The following is a 25,750-nucleotide window of genomic DNA, read 5'->3' on the forward strand; positions in this document are numbered from 1 at the left end:
AATTAAATTAATATTTAATTAATTCATCTTAACCCTCTTCTCCTATTAATTAAATAAATTATTCAATTTATTTGATTTAATTCACTTAACCAAATTCAGACCATTAATTAAATAAATAAATCATATTTGTTTAATTAAAATCTTCTCTCACATTTAAATAAATTAATATTTATTTAAATCCCCCAAAATCCCATCTCTCACATTTAAATTTAAATCACCTTTATCCTCCACCCACTTGCATTTTCTTACAAATGCAAGTTGCACAACTATTTTAAATAAATAAATCCTATTTATCCTCACCCACTTGAAACCTTTAATGGTTTCCTTTAAAGTCTTCAAACTTAATGGCTTCCTTCTAGAGTCTTCTTAAGACTTTAATGGTTTCCCTTAAAGTCTTCAAACTTAATGACTTCTTTCTAGAGTCTTCTTAAGCCTTTAATGGTTTCCCTTAAAGTCTTCAAACTTAATGGCTTCCTTTTAGAGTCTTCTCAATCCTTTAATGGTTTCCCTCAAAGTCTTCAAGCATTTAATGCTTTATCTTCCTTTTTCTCATGTAAATAAATTAATATTTATTTAAATAAGATCCAAAATTCACAATCACATTTAAATAAATTAATATTTATTTAAATATCTATCCAAATGCAAATTACACCATTTAATTGAAATAGATGATTTTATTTCAATTGAAAATCTCAAAATTCCTCCCACTTGCATTCTCCTACAAAATCCACTTGCATGCCTAAATCCCTTCTAGATTCTTCTAACTCCTTCTAATTAGCCTAATCCTATCCTAATCATTGTCATATTCCTAAATAAAAGGAAGTCACTTCTCAAAAACCTCCAAAGTCTTCAATAACCATTAAAGGCTTTATGTCTTCAAATGGTTAACCTCTAAAGTCTTCCAAACCATTAAAGGCTCTTACATAACCATTTATGGTTAACTCACCTTTTACCTTTGGTTAGAGACTTTCCTCTAACTTAAACATCCTTTAAATTCATGGGTCTCTTCAAAGTATTTATTTCTTTGACTAAGATAACCGTTTAACCCTTGCACATTCATTTATCCCTTGGATAAAAGGAATATCCATTAACTTAACCCTAACCCAACCCCCTAGGGTAACCATCATGTCCCCTCAAGCATTCAATGCTCCTTATCTCTCCTCTCAAGCCTCGTCATCATGACCCTTGTCAACATGGGATTGGGTTGAAAGTCTCACATGGATTGAATATATTTCAATCCTAACCCTTGTTAAGATTGCTCAATCTTAACCCTTCATTTCCCCATTTCTTCTATAAATAGAACCCTTCTCCTCAAGCAAAGAAGGAAGCATTAAAGTATTGTTGTTATACTGGTATTAGCATAGAATTTTTTTCATAGCATCACTATCTACACTTGCATAGCATTTGCTTATCATATTCAACCATCTTGAATCTCCATGTGGCATCCATGGCTAGTGCTAAAAGCTAAGAGCTACACTCATGTGGAATTTGGAGAGGAGAGGAATAAGGGAGGAGCAACTATGAGCATCTTGATTAGCATTTGGAGGAGTATAGTTTATCTATTCTATGTTTGTATGGTTTCTATTTCATGCTTAATATCTCTCTTGATATGCATGTTTAGGATATTCTTTTGTTGCTAACACTAACATTTGTTTCTTATGCTCTTGTGTGTGTTGCCATCAAACAAATTTTCTAATCCTTTTTGCAGAGCATCAAGTTCTTATTACATTTTTATCTTTAGGTCTGGGAACAAGGATCCATGTATTATTTTTTTCAATATGATTCAATTCTTCTTCCATCGATTTTACCCAATGTTCATCTTTACAAGCTTCATTCACATCTTTAGGTTCAATCTTAGAAATCAAACAATACTCAACTTGATCTTTTGCAATTCTTCTCCTCGTTTGAACACCTTTATTTCTATCTCCTATAATTTGATTTTCAGAATTATTCAACCTTACATAGGAGTCTTAAGATTTTCTTGATTTTTCAGACTCTTGAGTTCTCTCTTCTGCACTTGCACTAGTTCCTTCACCTTGATTTATTGGATTTAGGGGAATGATCTAAACTTGATTCTGGTTTTGCAGTTCCTTCTCTTGGTTTGCACTGTCACTCTGATCATCTGAATCATATTTGCAAGGTCTAATTTGTCTCTCATTGCTTTCATCAACTATGACATTAACAATCTCAACTATATTTCTCAATTTCTTATTATAACACTGGTAGGCCTTGCTTTTGTTAGAATAACCAAGAAATATTCCTTCATCACATCTAGCATCAAACTTTCCTAAATCTTCATCTCTTTTGATATAGCATTTACTTCCAAAAATTATGACATATTTAATAGTAGGAGCATTGACCAAACCATAATTCATAAGGAGTCTTACCGGTATCACCTTTGATATGCACCTTGTTAAGAGCGCACACTGCAGTACTCACAACTTCTCTCCAATAAACATGTTGAACATTTCCTTGCAACATCATATTCCTAACAAATTCCTGAATGGTTTTGTTTTTCCTTTCCATGACACCATTTTGTTGAGGGGTTCTCGGAGCAAACAACTGTCTTCTTATCCCATGCTCTTCATAGTATGCATTAAACTCACCAAAAATAAATTCTCCACTTCTGTCAGATCTCAGACACTTCACCTTTAGACATGTCTCAGTCTCAACCATAGCTCTGAAAATCTTGAACTTCTCTAAAGCTTTAGATTTCTCCCTTAAGAAAGTAACCCACATCATTCTTGAATGATCATCAATCAACAACATGAAATATCTATCTCCTTGCAAGATTCTCACTCTAGAAGGTCCACACAAATTAGTATACACAAGATCTAACAATCCATTAAAAAAATGTTTCAATACTTTTGAAAGATATTTTGGTTTGTTTCTCCAACTGGCATTCTTTGCACATAGGGTTAGCAGGTTTCATCAACTTAAGAAGATCTCTCATAGCTTGAGTAGAACTTATCTTAACAATGCTACCAAAATTTACATGACATCCTCCTATGCCACAACCAACTTTCATCAGCTTGAGCAATCAAACATCTTTTACCGAATCTATTCAAGTGAAAGATATTGCCTTTAGTCTTTGTACCTGATGCAATCTCTATTCCGGAGCTACCCAAGATTTTACGCTTCCCATTCTTGAACTGAAGATCATAACCCTTGTCAACCATCTGTTCAACACTCAAAAGATTATGCTTTAGGCCCTCCACATAAAAGACATCATTAGTATTGTGCTTACCATCAAGAGAAATAGAACCTCTTCCATGGATTATACTAGCTTTGTCATCTCCAAATTTCACAAGTCCACCTTCATACTTTTCCAAGCTCACAAAATTACTCTTATCACATGTCATATGATGAGAGTATCTGTTGTCTATTACCCATTCACCTTTCTCTTCAACCTGTGGAGCCAAATCTCTTTCCATATTCATGCAGCTAGTAGAATTAGTAGGTATTGGATCATCTTCCTTGATAGCAATAAACACCCATTCATTATCACTTGTATTTCCTTTATCCGATTCATCATTTGAAATACCTTCATTAACAACATAATAACATCTCTTTTGAAATTTAGGCTTGTAAGTTTTCTTAGGAACTCTTTCCAGTATCTTGAGGCAAAGTGTCCTATCTTATTACATGAAAAACATTTAAGAGGCAATTTTCCTTCATACTTACTGACTCCTTTAGGTAATCTCTTGGCAATCAGTGCTTCAAGCTCCTCAAGCTCTCGCTCTTCCTCTTCTATTTCCTTCGTCTCTTTCTCATATCTTGACATCCTCCTAGAATAACTTTCTTCTAGATCATATCTCTGCTTATCCTTTTTGGAAATAGTGGCTTTGAACATAGATTCTACTTTAGGAAGGGAGTCACCAAAATCACTTAATTCAAAGGTTGATAGCTTACCAATTAGCATGTCTCTGGTTACATCTGTCACGGTTTGGATCTCCTCAATAGAAACAACTTTGTGTTTATAGAATACAAGTAAGGACCTGAGCACTTTAGCAACAATCTTTGATTCTTCCAACTTTCCACCAACACATCTGATATCACACACTAGTTCATTCACTTTCTGCATAAAAACAATAATGTTCTTATCTTCACCCATCCTCAACATCTCATACTTTTCCTTTAAGCTCCACAACTTAGCAATCTTTACATTGTTGTCTCCTTCATACACAGTTTCCAACTTCTTACGGATCTCATGAGCAGTCTGCAATTCCATAACATTAGTCATTTGAGAATTTGTTAAGGCACCCAATAATGCTTCCTTAGCCCTAATATTACATTCAGCTTTCTTTATCTCATCTGGAGTAGAAGGTCCATTTGTAGGAATAGTATACTTGTTCTTTGTAATAATCTAGTAAGATTCACCAATGCATCTCAGATGACACTCCATGCGGATCTTCCAAAGAGAGTAGTTAGTTCCATCAAATCTCTGATTGTTTCTAGACCTAAAGATAAAAATGTAATAAGAACTAAATGGTTCTTCTGAAATCAAATAAATGAGAAAGGTGAAGTTGTCCTTCTTGTAAGACGCCATAATGGATATTGCTCTGATACCAATTGATGAAATAGGATTGATACGGGGCAGATAGCTGAGAGGAGGGGGGTGAATCAGTTGTTTCACAAACTTGCACAAATTAAACTTATTCTTAGATTTGATTATTAAGCATGAAAGAATAAATCAACAACACAACATGAACACACATAAACACCAAGATTTTTTACGTGGAAAACTTGGTCAAGGGAAAAACTATGGTGGGAACCTACCCACAATATGATGATACTTTATTAAAAGTATATGAAATATTACAATGGGGAATACACATGCATTCAAGCACATTGCCTAGAGCTCAGTGCTCAAAAATAACAAAGGGCTAAAACCCAGGGAAGACTCACAGTCTTACAAACAGATTCAGATCACATTTGGAAGATCATGAAATGAATAATAGCATCTCGTAATGCTTGGTTACGGTTCCGATTAAGCACAACTTCTTCTTCAATCTTCTCTGCCTTCGAAAGATTAATACATTATTCACTCATGCATTTAGTTCTCATCCATACACATCACCTCTCCATACCACACTCAATTACAAAAGATATCACATATATTTATACACAACATCAACTCTTCTCAAGGTCAGCTCAACACACATCACCTAATTACAAAATATAATCACACATGCTACAATATCATATGCGAACCAATCAATGTCGGCTAAGACAAAGCACGAACCCATATCACACACCTCGAATGCAAAACACCTCCAAGAAGTATGCATCAAACATCTGCAACATGCTACAAGCATCTGGTCAGCCAAAACAATAAATAACACCAACATATCAAAGAAAAGCATCAATTACGCACATAATGATCAATGCAGACCACCAACATAAAAGACACATGATCTAGAAACATCCAAAAGCATCACGAATTACCACCGCAACATCCGCAACAACTCAAATTACTAGAATCACATCATCATTATACCGAACTTCAAGAACACTAACTGCAATGACTGTCAACCTGGAAAAATCACTTGCAGAGCACTAAACCATGAACCACTTGAATTGAAGACACGCATCAACATCCCAAATATTCCTCCAAATCTGTAGATCAATGTATTACAATGTGGAGCAATGCAAATCAAATTACAGACATTTTATCACCACTAAACAACTAAAAAACCAACCATAACACTTATAACCATAACTCACTCAAATCTTCATGCGGGCCATTGAAAATTATATTGAATCATCTATACACAATCCTCTACAAACCTTTTAATCTGCAAACTCTTATCATCAACATGTTGAACAAATTAACTTACTGTCATAGACAGAGAAATATGTTAACATCAATGGCAACACATCTCTTTGATATCATTAAGGCACACATTTGCAGCAATCTCCTCAAACATCCAACACCATTCACATTGATATGCATTATTTCTATTTAAAAGATTCACCCTTACTAGCCGCGAGTAAGATAATCGACTCAACATAATTTCTATTTAGCATTAGTGGACATGGCATTGAAGACCACAAATAACATTTGTTATAATTACATATATGTTGCAATATCATTGTCTTCATTTTAAAACAAATTAGCTTCATGGAGAAATTGATGTTTTGATATAATATGCATAATAAAGCTCCTATGATAACATATATAAATGTGCCTATATTGTCATATATGTTCGTAGTGCATGTTCATATGTGTACATAAGAATAGGTATATACACATGTCCATACCCTATGTATGCATATGACGATATAGTCAAATTTATATATATTTATTGTAAGTGTTTTTTTTTTCCTACCATGTGCATATGACGCATGAAAATAATGAAAAATATCCATAGCAAGCTGGTCAAAACATCCTTGTCATAAAAATAATGATATACTTAGTCATGTAGAAGACAAGTTAATGAAATCTCATTTCTCATTTTAACATAATAACAATCATAAGCAAACATCATTGATCACATAGAAAACATTCATTTTTGTTTAAATGCAATTTCTATATGATCTATGTGGTTTGTGTGGTGGCTTCAATCCTATCCATTCTTTACCAAATGGCTAGACTCCTCTCCACGACCATGTTCTCATCTTTTACTAATCTTGCATCCAATTAAACTGATGCAGAGCATCATAGAAAACCAACCAACCATCAAGTATCATGTTGATCCAATCATCTGAACAACATTTTAGAGGCATTTCTCATGTAACAACACACCTTATCATTGAATCAATAACAAATATGATAGGTTCCTCAATCTTATCAAAGATACTTATAACCTTTACATTCCATAAACTTGAAAAATTCAATCAATAAACTTCAATTAATCATAAAACTTTCATCATATCCTTACAAACTCATACCAATCAATCATGAGTCCATCCAATTCATGCTTCCAATCACCTTCCAAATCTATCCCAATAGTGACAGTTTTGATACCCTGCATTCTGTTATTCACATATTTCAAACCAAACAACATGTTTAAAATCTCTCCTATGGCGATGTAGATAACTAGGATTACTAAAACATATCGAAAATTTAGAACAATCCAACGATGGAGTTAAGAGTTATGCTCTCTGCACCAAGACCGTTTTGACTGTTACAGAAAAACAAGAATTGTGCATGTATAGTCCGCCTAGGGCATCAAATATCTCCCAAAATACAAACCCATTTGATATGAAATCAAATCCATCTGAAAGCCCCTTGAATATACTCTTAGAATAACTAAGATTTAGATTTTTCCCATGGTTAAAATTTGGAATATGATCAAACCATTGCACACACCTCTGTAAATGAGGGTTTACAAACTGTTTTTACATAAACTAGCATAACTCATTCATTCCTTCATAAAAAAACACCAAACCAAAGCCAAAATAAATTTAACTCATTTCCCTAACTTTTCATAATAATTATACACCATTTCCAAGCCTTACATGGTCGTACAACGTCTGGAAATAAAGAAAATAATTGTTTTACAACTGCAAAACAAAGGTTTTTGAATTCCCAATTTCAATCAAAATGTACTCCTTTCTCTTTTCGGTTTGGATCAATATTATATCATTTAAATAGTGATTCCAATCCTTTTGAACTCTCATAACTACCCTTTAACCAATTTGGAACTTCTCATTTATGCATTTTACATCCTTATTACCCTTATTTGGGTCTTTTAACACACTTTAGAACACTTCAACCTCATGAGGACCTTTTGGACAATTTATGAAAAATGCTTACATAGCCTTACATTATGATTTATAATGACTCAAATAGACCTTATAAACTCAAACATTATTGAAATTACTCATGACATCACTCTTGACCTCATGGAACCTCTTGAAACCAGGTGCTCCTGCACCATACTGTCGACCTTGAAATCTTTCCAAGTCCCTTGGAAACATAGGGACCATCAACTTGCAAGAAAAAAAGTTAGTGTCTTGGATCAAAATCATCACCTTCATCTTTGTCTTTGCCTCTTCATCTTATCACCATTCTCATGCCTCTGCTGCAATCAACATCTCAAAAAGGACACAAACTATCCAACCTCTCAACTAATCCCATCCATGGAGTATCCAATGGCTGCAACTCAAGGTGTTCCTTAGGCATCCACCTCTCCTACTACACACACACAAACTCACACTTTATTTGCCTCACCTAGGAGTCTATTTCTCCTCTCTCCCTAGTCTCTTGGAAACCAACAACCAGGTTCTTCCCTAACCTGTTCCAAAACCTTCTCTGCAGTTAGATGGATTAACACCTGTAACCAAACACACTAGCAACACAAAATTTCAAATCTTCTTGGGCTAGGTCCTGGTGTGGATTGCCTCCTTCAACGTTCTACCCACACACTCAGGCTCTTCTAGTTCTGATACCAATTTGATGCATAGCATCATGTAAAACCAACCAACCATCAAGGATCATGCTGATCCAATCATCTGAATAACATTTTAGAGGCATTTCTCATGTAACAACACACCTTATCATTGAATCAATAACAAATATGATAGGTTCCTCAATCTTATCAAATATACTTACAACCTTTACATTCCATAAACTTAAACATTCAATCAATAACCTTAAATTAATAAAAAAAAATTCATCATATCCTTACAATCGCATACCAATCAATCATGAGTCCATCCAATTCATGCTTCCAATCACCTTCCAAATTTGTCCCAGTTGTGACAGTTTTAATACCTTGCATTCTATTATTCACATATTTCAAAAAAAACATTGTTTATGAAATCTTTACGGTGGAGATGTAGCTAACTAGGATTACTAAAACATATCCAAAATTTAGAACAATCCAATGGTGGAGTTAAGAGTTATGCTCTCTACACCGAGACCGTTTTGACTGTTACAAAAAAAACAAGAATTGTGCATGTACAGTCTATAGACACTTAAAAATAATTATTTTAATTATTTTTAATTCCTCACATAATTAATTAATTAATAATGTTAATTCAAATTCCTTTCAATATTAATTAAATATAATTAATATTGTCACTATAGCATGTGATTGATTTATTTAAATCCCTTTCTTTATTCTTCTAAAAAATCAAATCCTCACAAATCTTCCTCTTAGCTAATTAATTTCAATTAATTAGTTAACCTACACGATTCCTACAAATCATCTTCTTAATTCATTCTTCTAGATACTCCCTAAACTCACTTAACATTATTCTTCTAATTTTTTATTCCCTCCACTCATTCTCTCTCCTAGTCAAATTCTCCTACAAATATTAATCCCACCTAACATTTCCTCTAATCCCCATCCTAATGAGTCGTTAATGGTTAATCATCATGATTAGCCACAAAGTCAACTCTTTATCTTTTTCATCCAACCACTAGCTTTAAATGCTCTTTTCCTAGGTGAATGTAAGATTTTCGAAATCACACATTCCTCTAGGCATCCCCTCTCCCAAAGAATTTTTAATTCATTTTTATTCCTCCAATCCCCATGATATCCTTTTTTGGAGAATTTTTAATTCCTCCAATGCATCTTGTGGAGTGTGGAGATACGAAATGCCTTTAAGGCATATTTCTTGGTCTCCACACCCTCTCTTGGACCTTGTGTGAGCTCACAAGTAAATCTTAGCCCTTCATCTCGAATTCATCCTAGCCATTCGTTTTCCTCTCCTTTTCCTATAAAATAAGGCTCCATCCCTTCATTCTGAACATCTTGAAATCTAGTAAGTTTATGCTGCCCTTTTGAGCCCAAGAAATCATCTTGGCAACTTGATCATCTCATCCTTATCATTTTTCAAATCCATTCCATTTGTGCACAACATTGGAGAGCCATCCACATCCAGCAATCAAAGGAGCACATCAAGTGGAGCATTATCAAGGGGTGTCTTCACTTCATCAAGCTCAATCCGAAGGAGAAGGTAAAATAGCAAGGTGAAATGGTCTTTTAATGATAGTTTAACATTCTGCATGTTTATTTCATTATGTTTTGATCATTTGACCTTCAAATATGTTTTTCCCTCTTCATTTTGGCATGCCCGGTGGGACCCACATCCTTAAGAATTAATGTTTTTTTTAGGTTTTGTGAGTTGTGAGACGCAGGTTCCAGAATAGCGTGACTGCAGAAAAAAAAAATCTATTTTTTTACAGGTTCCAGAATAGCGGCTCTATATTTCTATGCAACAGCTTCTTTTCTGTTTCTGTTGCATTTTTGTTTTTGTTTTTTTTCTGTTTCTGTTTCTGTTTCAGCATGATAGCTCTGCGATTAGTGCGAGCGTTTTTGTGGGAATTTGAATTCTTGTTATCCGATCTGTTATTTGCTTTGTTATCTACTCTATTTAATTATAATCTGTGTGAAAGTAGGAGAGTATGCTCTTGTCTATATAGACAATCAGAAATCCAGACCTTTCACTTTTCTATTCTATTTAGCGCGATTGTATGCTTTGACCGTAGGAAAGTGTGAAAATAGGAGAGTATGCTCTTGTCTATATAGACAAGAGCATACTCTCCTACTTTCACACAGATTATAATTAAACAGAGCAGATTATAATTAAACAGAGCAGATAACAGAGCAACTAACAGATCAAATAACAGGAATTCAAATTCCCACAAAAATGTTCATGCTAATCGCAGAGCTATCGTGCTAAAATTGAAACAGAAACAGAAAAAGAACAAAAACAAAAACGCAACAAAAACAGAAAAGAAGCTGTTGCGTAGAAATACAGAGCCACTATTCTGGAACCTGCAAAAAAAAAGATTTTTTTTTCTACAGTCGTGCTATTCTGGAACCTGCGTCTCACAACTCACAAAAACCTAAAAAAACATTAGTTCTTAGGGACGTGGGTCCCACCGGGCGTGCCAAAATGAAGAGGGGAAAACAGATTTGAAGGTCAAATGATCAAAACACAACGAAATAAACATGCAGAATGCTAAAATATCATTAAAGACTATTTCACCTTGCTATTTTACCTTCTCCTTCGGATTGAGCTTCTTTTTTATTCCTCCAATCCCCATGATATCCTTTTTTGGAGAATTTTTAATTCCTCCAATGCATCTTGTGGAGTGTGGAGATACAAAATGCTTTTAAGGCATATTTCTTGGTCTCTACACCCTCTCTTGGATCTTGTGTGAGCTCATAAGTAAATCTTAGCCCTTCATCTTGAATTCATCCTAGCCATTTGTTTTCCTCTCCTCTTCCTATAAAATAGGGTTCCATCCCTTCATTCAGAACATCTTGAAATCCAGTAAGCTTATGCTGCCCTTTTGAGTCCAGGAAATCATCTTAGCAACTTGATCATCTCATCCTTATCATTTTTCAAATCCATTCCATTTGTGCACAACATTGGAGAGCCATCCACATCCAACAATCAAATGAGCACATCAAGTGGAGTATTATCAAGGGGCGCCTTCACTTCATCAAGCTCAATCCGAAGGAGAAGGTAAAATAGCAAGGTGAAATGGTCTTTTAATGATATTTTAGCATTCTGCATGTTTAATTCGTTATGTTTTGATCATTTGACCTTTAAATCTATTTTCCCCTCTTCGTAGTCTGCCTAGGGCATCAAATATCTCCCAAAATACAAACCCATTTGACATGAAATCAAATCCATATGAAAGCCCCTTCAATATACTCTCAGAATAACTAAGATTTAGATTTTTCCCATGGTTAAAATTTGGAATATGATCAAACCATTGCACACACCTCTGTAAATGAGGGTTTACAAATTGTTTTTACATAAACTAACATAACTCATTCATTCATTCATAAAAAAACACCAAACCAAAGCCAAAATAAAGTTAGCTCATTGTCCTAACTTTTCATAATAATTATACACCATTTTCAGGCCTTACATGATCGTACGAGGTCTAGAAATAGATAAAATAATTGTTTTAGGGCTGCAAAACAAAGGTTTTCGAATTCCCAATTTCAATCAAAATGTACTCCTTGTTCTTTTCGGTTTGGATCAACATTACATCATTTAAATAGTGATTACCATCCTTTGGAACTCTCATAACTACCCTTTAACCAATTTGGAACTTCACATTTATGCATTTGACATCCTTATTACCCTTATTTGGGTCTTTTAACACACTTTGAAACATTCAAACTCACGAGGACCTTTTGGACAATTTATGAAAAATGGCTTACATAGCCTTACATTATGATTTACAATGACTCAAATAGACCTTATAAACTCAAACATTATTTAAATTACTCATGATATCACTCTTGACCTCATGGAACCTCCTGAAACTAGGTGCTCTTGCACCATACTGCCCACCTTGAAATCTTTCCAAGTCCCTTGGAAACATAGGGACCATCAACCTACAAGAAAACAAATTAGTGTCTTGGATCAAAATCATCACCTTCATCTTTATCTTTGCCTCTTCATAATATCACCATTCTCATGCCTCTGCTGCAATCAACATCTCCAAAAGGACACAAACTGTCCAACCTCTCAACTACTCCCATCCATGGAGTATCCAATGGCTGCAACTCAAGGTGTTCCTCAGGCATCCACCTCTCCTACTGCACACACACAAACTCACACTTACTTTGCCTAACCTAGGAGTCTCTTTCTCCTCTCTCCCTAGTCTCTTGGCAACCAACAACCAGGTTCTTCCCTAACCTATTCCAAAACCTTCTCTGTAGTTAGATGGATTAATACCTGCAACCAAACACACTAGCAACACAAAATTTCAAATCTTCTTGGGCTAGGTCCTGGTGTGGATTGCCTCCTTCGACGCTCTACCCACACACTCAAGCTCTTCTAGCTTTGATACCAATTTGATGCAGAGCATCATGTAAAACCAACCAACCATCAAGTATCATGTTGATCCAATCATCTGAACAACATTTTAGAGGCATTTCTCATGTAACAACAAACTTTATCATCGAATCAATAACAAACATGATAGGTTCCTCAATCTTATCAAAGATACTTACAACCTTTACATTCCATAAAATTATAATATTCAATCAATCAAATTCAATTAATCATAAAAATTTCATCATATCTTTACAAACTCATACCAATAAATCATGAGTCCATCCAATTCATGCTTCCAATCACCTTCCAAATCTGTCCCAATAGTGACAGTTTTGATACCCTGCATTCTGTTATTCACATATTTCAAACCAAAAAATGTTTTTAAAATCTCTCCGATGGAGATGTAGATAACTAGGATTAATAAAACATATCAAAAATTTAGAACAATCCAATGGTGGAGTTAAGTGTTATGCTCTCTGCACTGAGACCATTTTGACTGTTACAAAAAAACAAGAATTGTGCATGTACAGTCCGCCTAGGGCATCAAATATCTCCCAAAATACAAACCCATTTGATATGAAATCAAATCAATCTGAAAGACCCTTGAATATACTCTCAGAATAACTAATATTTAGATTTTTCCAATGGTTAAAATTTGGAATATGATCAAACCATTGCACACACCTCTGTAAATGACGGTTTACAAACTGTTTTTACAAAAACTAACATAACTCATTCATTCATTCATAAAAAAACACCAAACTAGAGCCAAAAGAAAGTTAACTCATTGCCCTAACTTTTTATAATAATTATACACCATTTATAGGGGCCGTATAATGTCTGTAAATAGAGAAAATAATTTTTTTAGGACTGCAAAACAAAGGTTTTTGAGTTCCCAATTTCAATCAAAATGTACTCCTTTCTCTTTTTGGTTTGGATCAACATTACATCATTTAAATAGTGATTCCCATCCTTTGGAACTCTCATAACTACCCTTTAACCAATTTGGAACTTCTCATTTATGCATTTTACATCCTTATACCCTTATTTAGGTCTTTTAACACACTTTGGAACACTTTAACCTCATGAGGACCTTTTGGACAATTTATGAATTATGGCTTACATAGCCTTACATTATGATTTACAATGACTCAAATAGACCTTATAAACTTAAACATTATTGAAATTACTCATGACATCACTCTTGACGTCATGGAACATCGTGAAACTAGGTGCTCCTGCACCATACCATCGACCTTGAAATCTTTCCAAGTCCCTTGGAAACATAGGGATCATGAACCTGCAAAAAAATAAATTACTGTCTTGGATCACAATCATCACCTTTATCTTTGTCTTTGCCTCTTCATATTATCACCATTCTCATGCCTCTAATGTAATCAACATCTCCAAAAGGACACAAACTGTCCAACCTCTCAACTACTCTCATCCATTAAGTATCCAATGGTTACAACTCAACGTGTTCCTCAGGCATCCACCTCTCCTACTGCACACACACAAACTCACACTTTCGTTGCCTCGCCTAGGAGTCTCTTTCTCCTCTCTCCCTAGTCTCTTGGCAACTAGCAACCAGGTTCTTCCCTAACTTGTTCCAAAACCTTCTCTGCAGTTAGATGGATTAACACCTGCAACCAAACACAATAGCAACACAAAATTTCAAAACTTCTTAGGCTAGGTCCTGGTGTGGATTGCCTCCTTTGGCGCTCTACCCACACACTCAGGCTCTTCTAGCTATGATACCAATTTGATGCAAAACATCATGAAAAACCAACCAACCATCAAGGATCATGCTTCTGAACAATATTTTAGAGGCATTTCTCATGTAACAACACACCTTCTCATTGAATCAATAACAAATATGACAGGTTCCTCAATCTTATCAAAGATACTTACAACCTTTACATTCCCTAAACTTAAACATACAATAAATAACCTTAAATTAATCATGAAACTTTCATCATATCCTTATGAACTCATACCAATCAATCATGAGTCCATCCCATTCATGCTTCGAATCACCTTCCAAATATGTCCCAGTTGTGACAGTTTTGATACCCTGCGTTCTGTTATTCACATATTTCAAAACAAAAAACATTTTTGAAATCTCTCCGGTGGAGATGTAGATAACTAGGATTACTAAACCATATCCAAAATTTAGAAAAATCCAACGGTGGAGTTAAGAGGTATGCTCTTTGCACTGAGATTGTTTTGACTATTATAAAAAAACAAGAATTGTGCATGTACAGTCCGCCTAGGGCATCAAATATCTCCCAAAATACAAACCCATTTGATATGAAATCAAATCCATATGAAAGCCCCTTCAATATACTCTCAAAATAACTAAGATTTAGATTTTTCCCATGGTTAAAATTTGGAATATGATCAAACCATTGCACACACCTCTGTAAATGAGGGTTTACAAATTGTTTTTACATAAACTAACATAACTCATTCATTCATTCATAAAAAAACACCAAACCAAAGCCAAAATAAAGTTAACTCATTGCCCTAACTTTTCATAATAATTATACACCATTTCCAGGCCTTACATGGCCATAAAAGTTCTGGAATTAGAGAAAATAATTGTTTTACAACTACAAAACAAAGGTTTTTGAATTCCCAATTTCAATCAAAATGTACTCCTTCTTTCTCTTTTCGATTTGGATCAACATTACATCATTTAAAAAGTGATTCCAATCCTTTGGAACTCTCATAACTACCCTTTAACCAATTTGGAACTTCTCATTTATGCATTTTACATCCTTATTACCCTTATTTGGGTTTTGTAACACACTTTGGAACACTTCAACCTCATGAGGACCTTTTGGACAATTTATGAAAAATGGCTTACATAGCCTTACATTATGATTTATAATGACTCAAATAGACCTTATAAACTCAAACATTATTAAAATTACTCATGACATCACTCTTGACCTCATGGAACCTCCTGAAACTAGGTGCTCCTGCACAATAATGCCGACCTTGAAATCCTTCCAAGTCCCTTGGAAACATAGGGACCATCAAACTACAAGAAAAAAAGTTAGTGTCTTGGATCAAAATCATCACCTTCATCTTTGTCTTTGCCTCTTCATCTTATCACCATTCTCATGCCTCTACTGCAATCAACATCTCTAAAAGGACACAAACTATCCAACCTCTCAACTAATCCCATCCATGGAGTATCCAATGGATGCAACTCAAGGTGTTCCTCATGCATCCACCTCTCCTACTACACACACACAAACTCACACTTTCTTTGCCTCACCTAGGAGTCTCTTTCTCCTCTCTCACTAGTCTCCTTGAAACCAACAACCAGGTTCTTCCCTAACCTGTTCCAAAACCTTCTTTGTAGTTAGATGGATTAACAGGTCTGCAACCAAACACACTAGCAACACAAAAATTTCAAATCTTCTTGGGATAGGTCCTGGTGTGGATTGTCTCCTTTGACGTTCTACCCACACACCCAGGCTCTTCTAGCTTTGATACCAATTTGATGCAGAGTATCATAGAAAACCAACCAACCATCAAGTATCATGCTGATCCAATCATCTGAACAACATTTTAGAGGCATTTCTGATGTAACAACAAACCTTATCATTGAATCAATAACAAATATGATAGGTTCCTCGATCTTATCAAATATACTTACAACCTTTACATTACATAAACTTAAAACATTCAATCAAGAAAATTGAATCAAACATATAACTTTCATCATATCCTTACAAGCTCATACCAATCAATCATGAGTCCATCCAATTCATGCTTCCAATCACCTTCCAAATATGTCCCAGTTGTGACAGTTTTGATACCCCGCATTCTGTTATTCACATCTTTCAAACCAAACAATATTTTTGAAATCTTTCCGGTGGAGATGTAGATAACTAGGATTAATAAAACATATCCAAAATTTAGAACCATCCAACGGTGGAATTAATAGTTATGCTCTCTACACCGAGACCATTTCGACTATTATAGAAAAACAAGAATTGTGCATGTACAGTCCGTCTAGGGCATCAAATATCTCCCAAAATACAAACCCATTTGATATGAATCAAATCCATCTGAAAGACCCTTGAATACACTCCCATAATAACTAATATTTAGATTTTTCCCATGGTTAAAATTTGGAATATGATCAAACCATTGCACACACCTCTGTAAATGAGGGTTTACAAATTGTTTTTACAAAAACTAACATAACTCATTCATTCGTTCATAAAAAAAGACCAAACCAAAGCCAAAAGAAAGTTAACTCATTGCCCTAACTTTTCATAATAATTATACACCATTTCCAAGCCTTACATGGCCGTACAAGGTCTGGAAATAGAGAAAATAATTGTTTTAGGACTACAAAACAAAGGTTTTTGAACTCCCAATTTCAATCAAAATGTACTCCTTTCTGTTTTCAGTTTGGATCTACATTACATCATTTAAAAAGTGATTCCCATCCTTTGGAACTCTCATAACTACCCTTTAACCAATTTGGAACTTCTCATTTATGCATTTGACATCCTTATTACCCTTATTTGGGTCTTTTAACACACTTTTGAACACTTCAACCTCATGAGGACCTTTTGGACAATTTATGAAAAATGGCTTACATAGCCTTACATTATGATTTACAATGACTGAAATAGACTTTATAAACTCAAACATTATTGAAATTACTCATGACATCACTCTTGACCTCATGGAACCTCCTGAAACTGGGTGCTCCTGCACCATAATGCCGACCTTGAAATCTTTCCAAGTCCCTTGGAAACATAGGGACCATCAACTTGCAAGAAAACAAATTAGTGTCTTGGATCAAAATCATCACCTTCATCTTTGTCTTTTCCTCTTCATCTTATCACCATTCTCATGGCTCTACTGCAATCAACATCTCCAAAAGGACACAAACTGTTCAACCTCTCAACTACTCCCATCCATGGAGTATCCAATGGCTGCAACTCAAGGTGTTCCTCAGGCATCCACCTCTCCTACTGCACACACACAAACTTACACTTCCTTTGCCTCACCTAGGAGTCTCTTTCGCCTCTCTCCCTAGTCTCTTGGCAACCAGCAACGAGGTTCTACCCTAACTTGTTCCAAAAGCTTCTCTGCAGTTAGATGGATTAACACCTGCAACTAAACACACTAGCAATGCAAAATTTCAAATCTTCTTGGGCTAGGTCCTGGTGTGGATTGCCTCCTTCGGCGCTCTACCCACACCCTTGGGCTCTTCTAGCTATGATACCAATTTGATGTAGAGCATCATGGAAAACCAACCAAACATCAAAGATCATGCTAATCCAATCATCTGAACAACATTTTAGAGGCATTTCTCATGTAACAACACACCTTATCATTGAATCAATAACAAATATGATAGGTTCCTCAATCTTATCAAATATACTTACAACCTTTACATTCCATAAACTTAAACATACAATCAATAACCTTCAATTAATCTTAAAACTTTCATCATATCCTTACAAACTCATACCAATCAATCATGAGTCCATCCAATTCATGCTTCCAATTACCTTCCAAATTTGTCCCAGTTGTGAAAGTTTTGATACACTGCATTCTATTATTCACATATTTCAAACCAAACAACATTTTTGAAATCTCTCCGGTGGAGATGTAGATAACTAGGATTACTAAAACATATCCAAAAGTTAGAACAATCCAACGGTGGAGTTAAGAGTCATGCTCTCTGCATCGAGACCGTTTTGATGTTACAAAAAAACAAGAATTGTGCATGTATAGTCTGCCTAGGGCATCAAATATCTCCCAAAATACAAACCCATTTGATATGAAATCAAATCCATCTGAAAGCCCCTTGAATATACTCTTAGAATAACTAAGATTTAGATTTTTCCCATGGTTAAAATTTGGAATATGATCAAACCATTGCACACACCTCTGTAAATGAGGGTTTACAAGCTGTTTTTACAAAAACTAACATAACTCATTCATTCCTTCATAAAAAAACACCAAACCAGAGCCAAAAGAAAGTTAACTCATTGACCTATCTTTTCATAATAATTATACACCATTTCCAGGCCTTACATGGCTGTACACGACCTGGAAATAGAGAAAATAATTGTTTTAGGACTGCAAAACAAAGGTTTTTGAATTCCCAATTTCAATCAAAATGTACTCGTTCTTTCTCTTTTTGGTTTGGATCAACATTACATCATTTAAACAGTGATTCCCATCCTTTGGAACTCTCATAAATACCCTTTAACCAATTTGGAACTTCTCATTTATGCATTTTACATCTTTATTACCCTTATTTGGGTCTTTTAACACACCTTGGAACACTTCAACCTCATGAGGACCTTTTGGACAATTTATGAAAAATGGCTTACGTAGCCTTACATTATGATTTACAATGACTCAAATATACCTTATAAACTCAAACATTATTGAAATTACTCATGACATCACTCTTGACCTCATGGAACCTCCTGAACTAGGTGCTCCTGCACCATAAACTCATTCAAATGTCAATAGGTTAGCCCTTAAATTCGAAATCAATACATGTATATGGTAAATGTAACATAATTAATATTATCATTTTTCATTAAAATCTAAATACATCATTATTTTATCATTAAAAAATATCATTTCAATCATTTAAAATTAAATATTTCATTATTTTAACATTTTAATCATTTAAATTGAATAAAAAATTAATCAATTTAATTTGCAAAACAAGTCTATTATTATTATTATTATTATTTTAATCTAGCAAAAAGATGGGACATGACAGTATCACGAGTAGGTAGTCTTAAAAGAGAAAGAGAGTATATTATTTCAAATTACACATGAGAATAGAAGGATGTTGAAGGAGACGACATACAATTTTTTCCTCCTTTCACAAATGAAACCATTTTCAAAATCCCATCCATGATGATGATGTTTTACATTTTACAAATTCTATTCTTTCAAATTACACATGAAAAGAGAAGGGCCATGGAGGAGATGATATAGACATGGATGAATATGGAAAAATTTCTAGTATCTTATAATTTTTTCCTCCCAATCATTTTTGAAAATCCCATCCATGATAATGATGTTTTGCATTTTACAGGGTCTACTTTTTAACAAATAAAAATATTATAATTAATTTTAAGATAATTTTAACAAATAAAAATATTATAATTAATTTTAAGATAATTTTAACAAATAAAAATATTATAATTAATTTTAAGATAATTTAATTAAAAGATTTGAATGTTTTACTTTGGTAAAATAAATAAAGGAAAAAATTATAATTAATTAAAAATATAAATACTAGCTAATAACTGGTTGAACTAATCGACCAATGCCCAATTCAGTGGCTATGAGTCAAAATCCTAAATCCAACTACAACAAAACCTCTTTACTGCATGACCCAAACGTGATAAACCCGAACATAAACCCTCAAAGTCGTGAAATATCAGCTTTTGAATCGACACTAACGACATTCTCCAAACTTTCTTCTGTGATTGGGCTCTGGAACGAAGATGCTGATCTATCTACCCTTTGCCCGCAACTCATCCTCTGTAATCAGCAAGCGCATATACTCCTTCCATCCTCGTTTATTTTCCTTATTCATCTCATCCAAATACTTATCCAAATCAGTCACCTCTTCTGTATATGCATTCTCTCAACTTCAAAACTCTAGCCCTAGAAATCTGCAAACTCAAAAAACCCAAATCCCCGTAATGCCATTTGCAATGCCATTGCAGCACAGACATCTAATAATTCATGCCGGCGACGACAGTGAACCAGATGAAGATGAAGAAGAGGAAGAGAGGAAGAAGAAGGAGGCGGCTGCTGCCGCCGCCGCCGCCAAACCCAAAGACGCCTCGCAGATAAAACCATTTTACGATCCCTTCAACAAGAAGCCCGCCATTGAGGAGCCCGAGGACCCCACCAATCTCCCGGAGATTTTCCACAAAATGAAGGAAGATAATTTTGTTCAGCAGGCCGCCAAGATGTTTGATGCGCTCTCGCAGGATGGATACATGGCTGAGGCCATGAGCCTCTTCGGTGTAATGAAGGTAGGGGATCATCACAATGATTGCCTCTCTTTTTTTTCTTTGAAAATCCCAGTTTGGAAGCTTTTTCTCCCGTCGTAGAGGAGAAGATTATTTATTCCCGTGACGTTCATGGTTATTAGGGTGGTCACACTCTGAGCTATCTGAAGTTGAATGGTTTGCTCTCCCCCAAACTTTGTTTCTCTTGTTATGTTAGACCACCGCCTAAAGTTTTCAAGCTACAGGGAGGTAATTTTGCCACTGGATGGTATGAAGGCATTTATAATCCTGATCTTCAGGTTGAGGGACATTAGGGAATTGATACTCCCTCTGACTAGAGGAGACTCCGGAGCTCTTTCAATAGAAGGGGGCATTCATACATTTTTAGGTCAAGTTTGAGGAGGATGTGGTAGAAGCCATTTGAACCAGGGTCACCCTGTGGTCCCTTTTGTTTTTCATTGCTAAATTGGGGACTAGAGTTATTGGGGATTCATGGGAGTATAATTATGATGATTACCATTCTCCAATTGATAATTTTTCTTAAAAATCATGGAACGTTTTCTTACTTAACATTCCCACAGTCTATACCTTAAAGATTTAGTATTTTTTAAGTGGCTAGTATTCACTAAATCTCACCTTCTTCCTGAACATTGGTATTGACCTTTTAGTGGCTGATATTCATCACTAGTCGGATGGATAGTTTGTGAAAAACTAGATAGAGTTTTAGTTATTTTTCCAATAAAAATTGGGAGCTCTAGTGGTAATGCTTTGCTTAGATAGTCGTTTTCTGAAAACAAAGGGAAAATTTTAGTTGCTAGGTTTTCTCTAGTTAGCTACTTATATAAAATTTAAGGAAAATTTGAATTGCTGATATATGCCACTTGGTTAGTTTTTTGAAGATCTTGGTTAATTTTCTGAAAATTTCCAAACTTTTACCTGAATGTTTATGGATAATTTTAGTGCTTACTATTTGGCTTTACTAATTGTCTATTTTGTACTGAAAAAATCCTATTTACCCAAATTTATACTGGACAATGTCATTATTCTCGAAATTTGCCTACGCAATGTGAATTGATATTGAAAAAATAGTTTTACTACATCGATATTAGAATATCAAATGTGAAAGTTTTGCAACTTCTAATCATGTATTGTTTCTTAATTGAAGGACAATAGCAAAATGCCAGATGTTGTTTCGCATACTGCAATCATAGAGGCTTACTGCAAGGCTGGCAGAATCAAGGAAGGTCTTAAGAGTTACATGAGAATGCAGGCTTCTGGGGTCAGGCCCAATTCCTACACTTACACTGTTCTCATCCAAGGGCTCTGTCAGGCAAAAATGCTTGAGGATGCCGGGAAATACACACTTGAAATGCTGAGTAATGGCTGGAATCCTAATGCTGCTGTTTATGTCACAGTGGTTGATTCTTATTTGAGGGCAAAGAAAGAGAATGAGCTTCAGCAGCTTCTTGTGAAATTGAAGGACAAGGGCTTTGTTGCAGATGATAAGGAAGCTCGGAAGCACATGAAGAAAATGGGTCGGTTCAACCGGGGTGTCATGGATGCACTCTTTGGGCAGTATAAATAAACCTCCATGGGTATTCGATTGTGCCGTGATTGCTCCAATTAGGTAAAAATTACCAATTTGTTTGACAGACATGACAGCTTTTTCAAAAGATTGACAATAGATTTGTTGGGGAAAAGTCTGGTTTGCATGTATGTTTTGTTGGCTAGCCTAGCCAATATGATGTGCATCTACTTTGGGATGGGTAGTAGTTTTAGTTTTGTAATGTACGAAAGAAACTCTTGACATTACAGATACTGATCTATAACTTAGTCTCTTATATGGAAACATTGTCAATTTGTCACTGGGATTGAGACATTGGGATTTGTTGGTGAATTGTTGGCAAGTGCTTTATGCTAAATCTGGACATTTTTTTGGCAATTGCTTATTTTTTTTACTGGGTCTGACATGGAACTAAGAAAACTAACAACTCAGATCATACAGTAAGCTTAGATTATATTTAAACTGATATTCTGTATTATCATTTGTTTCAGGTGGTAGCATTGTTTTCCCCTAAGAAGAATGTGTGTTTTTTGCAAAACGTAACAACTACTTGGATGATTAATGACTAGCTCTTTTGTGCGGTTGATACAAAGAGTCAGGACCCTGCATTATATCCTCAAATATTATTTTTAACAAAAGACACTATTCCTTCAGAAAAAAATCACCAAGCACTAGCAAACCCAACCCTACAAACAATTTTTTCTTATTTTTTCAGTCATTATACTCCAAAAGTATCTCTTTTATTTTTCCTTATTTTCCCAAGTTTTTGCTTCTGTGCACACAGAAGACCGAGGTCAGGACAGAGACCCTTTTCAGTTAGACAATTAGTGAGACACTTAGGGTCTTGATATTCCTTCAGCTCTTAAATAAGGATCTTGTCATTGTTGGTTTGTAGCTTGCATTTTTCGCCTACAAGTGATTATTACTGGATCTGTTTTGTGGATGAAATGTTTGGTTTTAATAATACTTGTCTTACATGTCTGTGGAGATGTTTGAAGCATAGAAGCATTAATCTTTTGAAGCATAGATGTTTGAAGAATTTGGAATCACAATGGATGTAACTTCTCTGTGGGGTGTGCCATGTATAATTTATTCAGGTTTGTAGTGTGCATTTAAGGATGATGCAGTCAATTAGGGGGATGCCAATTAGTCAGGGTCAAGACTAGTCACTGGCTTTCCTGTTATCTAAAATATAGGAAAATGCCTTTTTGGTTCTTATTATAACTGAAGACTAAATCAAGTAGGAAGTGGTCTTAGACATTGACTGAAGTCTGAAATTCATATTGCTGATGATTTATAGCTTCAGTCGGATAAAATTAAATGTTAAATTGGCCTTAAGGCCTTCAACATTTAATAATATATATCATTATGTTATTTATTATTATTATTGTTAAATTGATTAGATAATAATAATTATTACTATATTTAATTAATAATATTATTATGTAACTAAGTAAATATAACATAAATAACATAAATAACATTAATATTAATATAAATTTATTAAGTAAATTCATGAAGCAAGTCTTATTAAATCCGTGTTATTAAAGGTAATGTGGAGGGGCACGAATGGCCCTGTGGTCCCACATAGGGTCGTGACCCTATGTGGTCCCATGGAGTCATTCAAATACCCGTGGGTATCCACATGGATGAGCACAAGTAGAAAAGGAACAAAAGCGGAGGACAATGAGGACAGCGCAGGACAGTGCAAGGTACAAAGTACCGCGACTGTGACAACAACACTAAACCTGCAGACCAATAAGACATTATCACAGGAGTAAAAATCAACATGGTATCAGAGCCAGGTTTCCTTCTATAAAGCCTAACCGCCTGAAGGAAGATCCGATTAAGATCCGATTGATATCTCCTTGAAAGTTTGTATTTTAAAATGACGAATGGAATCAGATTCAAAGGCAGACTTGAAGGTGCCTCAAACTATGATTCATGGAAACTACGAATGATGTTGGTACTAAGGAAGAATGAGTTAAAAACAATAATAGAGAATCCTTCTAAACCTGATGGAAAAGACGAACAGAGTTAGTGGGAAAAGAACAATATTAAAGCAATGGAGTTATTAGTAGATGGAGTAAAGAGTCATCTACTACCTATCATTACAAGGTTAGATTCTGCATATGACATGTTCAAAGCCTTGAAAGACATGTTTGAGATTAACAACACGAGCAGAATCCTCACACTTAAAAATCAACTTTCTAATATTAAAATGAGTAAAGAAGAGACTATCACTTCATATTTTATGAGGATAACAGAATTAAGGAACCAGCTCTCATCAATTGGTCACATTTATGATAATAAGGAGCTAACTATGATAACTCTAAATGGGCTCCCTATCTCATGGGAAAACTTTAGACAAGGAGTTAGTGCTCGATCCAAAGTTCCCAAATTTGATAGACTAAAAGCTGACTGCATTCAAGAAGAGTGTAACCTAATATCAAGAGGAATCATGAAACCCGTTGATGAAGATGTTCAAGTTCTAGTCTCTAGTTTGAAAAGGAAAAAGGACAAAAAGACATATGGTAATCGATCATTCAAGAAGCCTAGAGACTTCCCTAAAGTACAATGTTTCATATGTGACGAATATGGCCATATTGCAAGAACTTGTCCTCTCAAACTTAAACTACAAGCTTCCCTTGCTGAAGTCGGAAATTCAGATGTATGTTCAGAAAAATATGTTCTCTAGAAGAAACTCAAGATACCTTGTGATTGAGAGGGAGCTTACTAATAAAGATTGAGCACTTCTGAGGTAAAATTGTAAATATTGATTATTATTATTAATATTAATAATTATTTTATGGGCCCTGTGTAAATCATAAGGAAGTGACGACTTCCAAATGATTTCCACTTGTATTTTTTGAGGTTATTGGAAGGTGACGATCTTACAATAACTCAAGATTGTGGATAGAATCGCCGATTGAGGCAATCCACACAAGAGGTCATGGATAGAATCGCCGACAGAGGCAATCCATGTAAGAGCTTGTGGATAGAATCGCCGACTAAGGCAATCCACTTGAGAGCTCATGGATAGAATCGCCGACTGAGGCAATCCACACAAGAGCTTGTGGATAGAATCGTCGACAAAGGCAATCCACACAAGAGTTTATGGATAGAATCATCGACAGAGGCAATCCACTCAAGAGTTTGTGAATAGAATCGCCGACAGAGGCAATTCACATCTTGAAACTATGGTCCTAAGATAAGCATCATACGATTTATGAATATTGCTCCCAATATCTTTTATCCTCCCTGGCTAAGAGGGAGTTTTGATGATTTATAGCTTCAGTCGGATAAAATTAAATGTTAAATTGGCCTTAAGGCCTTCAACATTTAATAATATATATCATTATGTTATTTATTATTATTATTGTTAAAT

General features: G+C 34.9%; 1 protein-coding gene across 1 annotated transcript; it reads left to right on the forward strand.

Moving 5' to 3' along the window:
• Positions 1 to 20,103: 20,103 nt before the first annotated feature.
• Positions 20,104 to 22,740, forward strand: LOC131079268 (pentatricopeptide repeat-containing protein At4g38150). The gene is made up of 2 exons (XM_058017175.2): positions 20,104 to 20,822; positions 21,964 to 22,740. The coding sequence occupies exons 1-2, from the start codon at positions 20,283 to 20,285 to the stop codon at positions 22,381 to 22,383; spliced, it is 960 nt and encodes a 319-aa protein (XP_057873158.2). The 5' UTR covers positions 20,104 to 20,282; the 3' UTR covers positions 22,384 to 22,740.
• Positions 22,741 to 25,750: the final 3,010 nt, after the last annotated feature.

Source organism: Cryptomeria japonica, chromosome 4 (assembly GCF_030272615.1).
Source record: "Cryptomeria japonica chromosome 4, Sugi_1.0, whole genome shotgun sequence".
Lineage (NCBI taxonomy): Eukaryota > Viridiplantae > Streptophyta > Pinopsida > Cupressales > Cupressaceae > Cryptomeria > Cryptomeria japonica.

Bases quoted from the DNA above. Each gene is read 5' to 3' on its own strand.
- LOC131079268 (XM_058017175.2), top strand. From the start codon at position 20,283: ATGCTGATCTATCTACCCTTTGCCCGCAACTCATCCTCTGTAATCAGC. The intron at 20,823-21,963 runs GTAGGGGATCAT...TCTTAATTGAAG, and splicing joins GCCTCTTCGGTGTAATGAAG to GACAATAGCAAAATGCCAGA.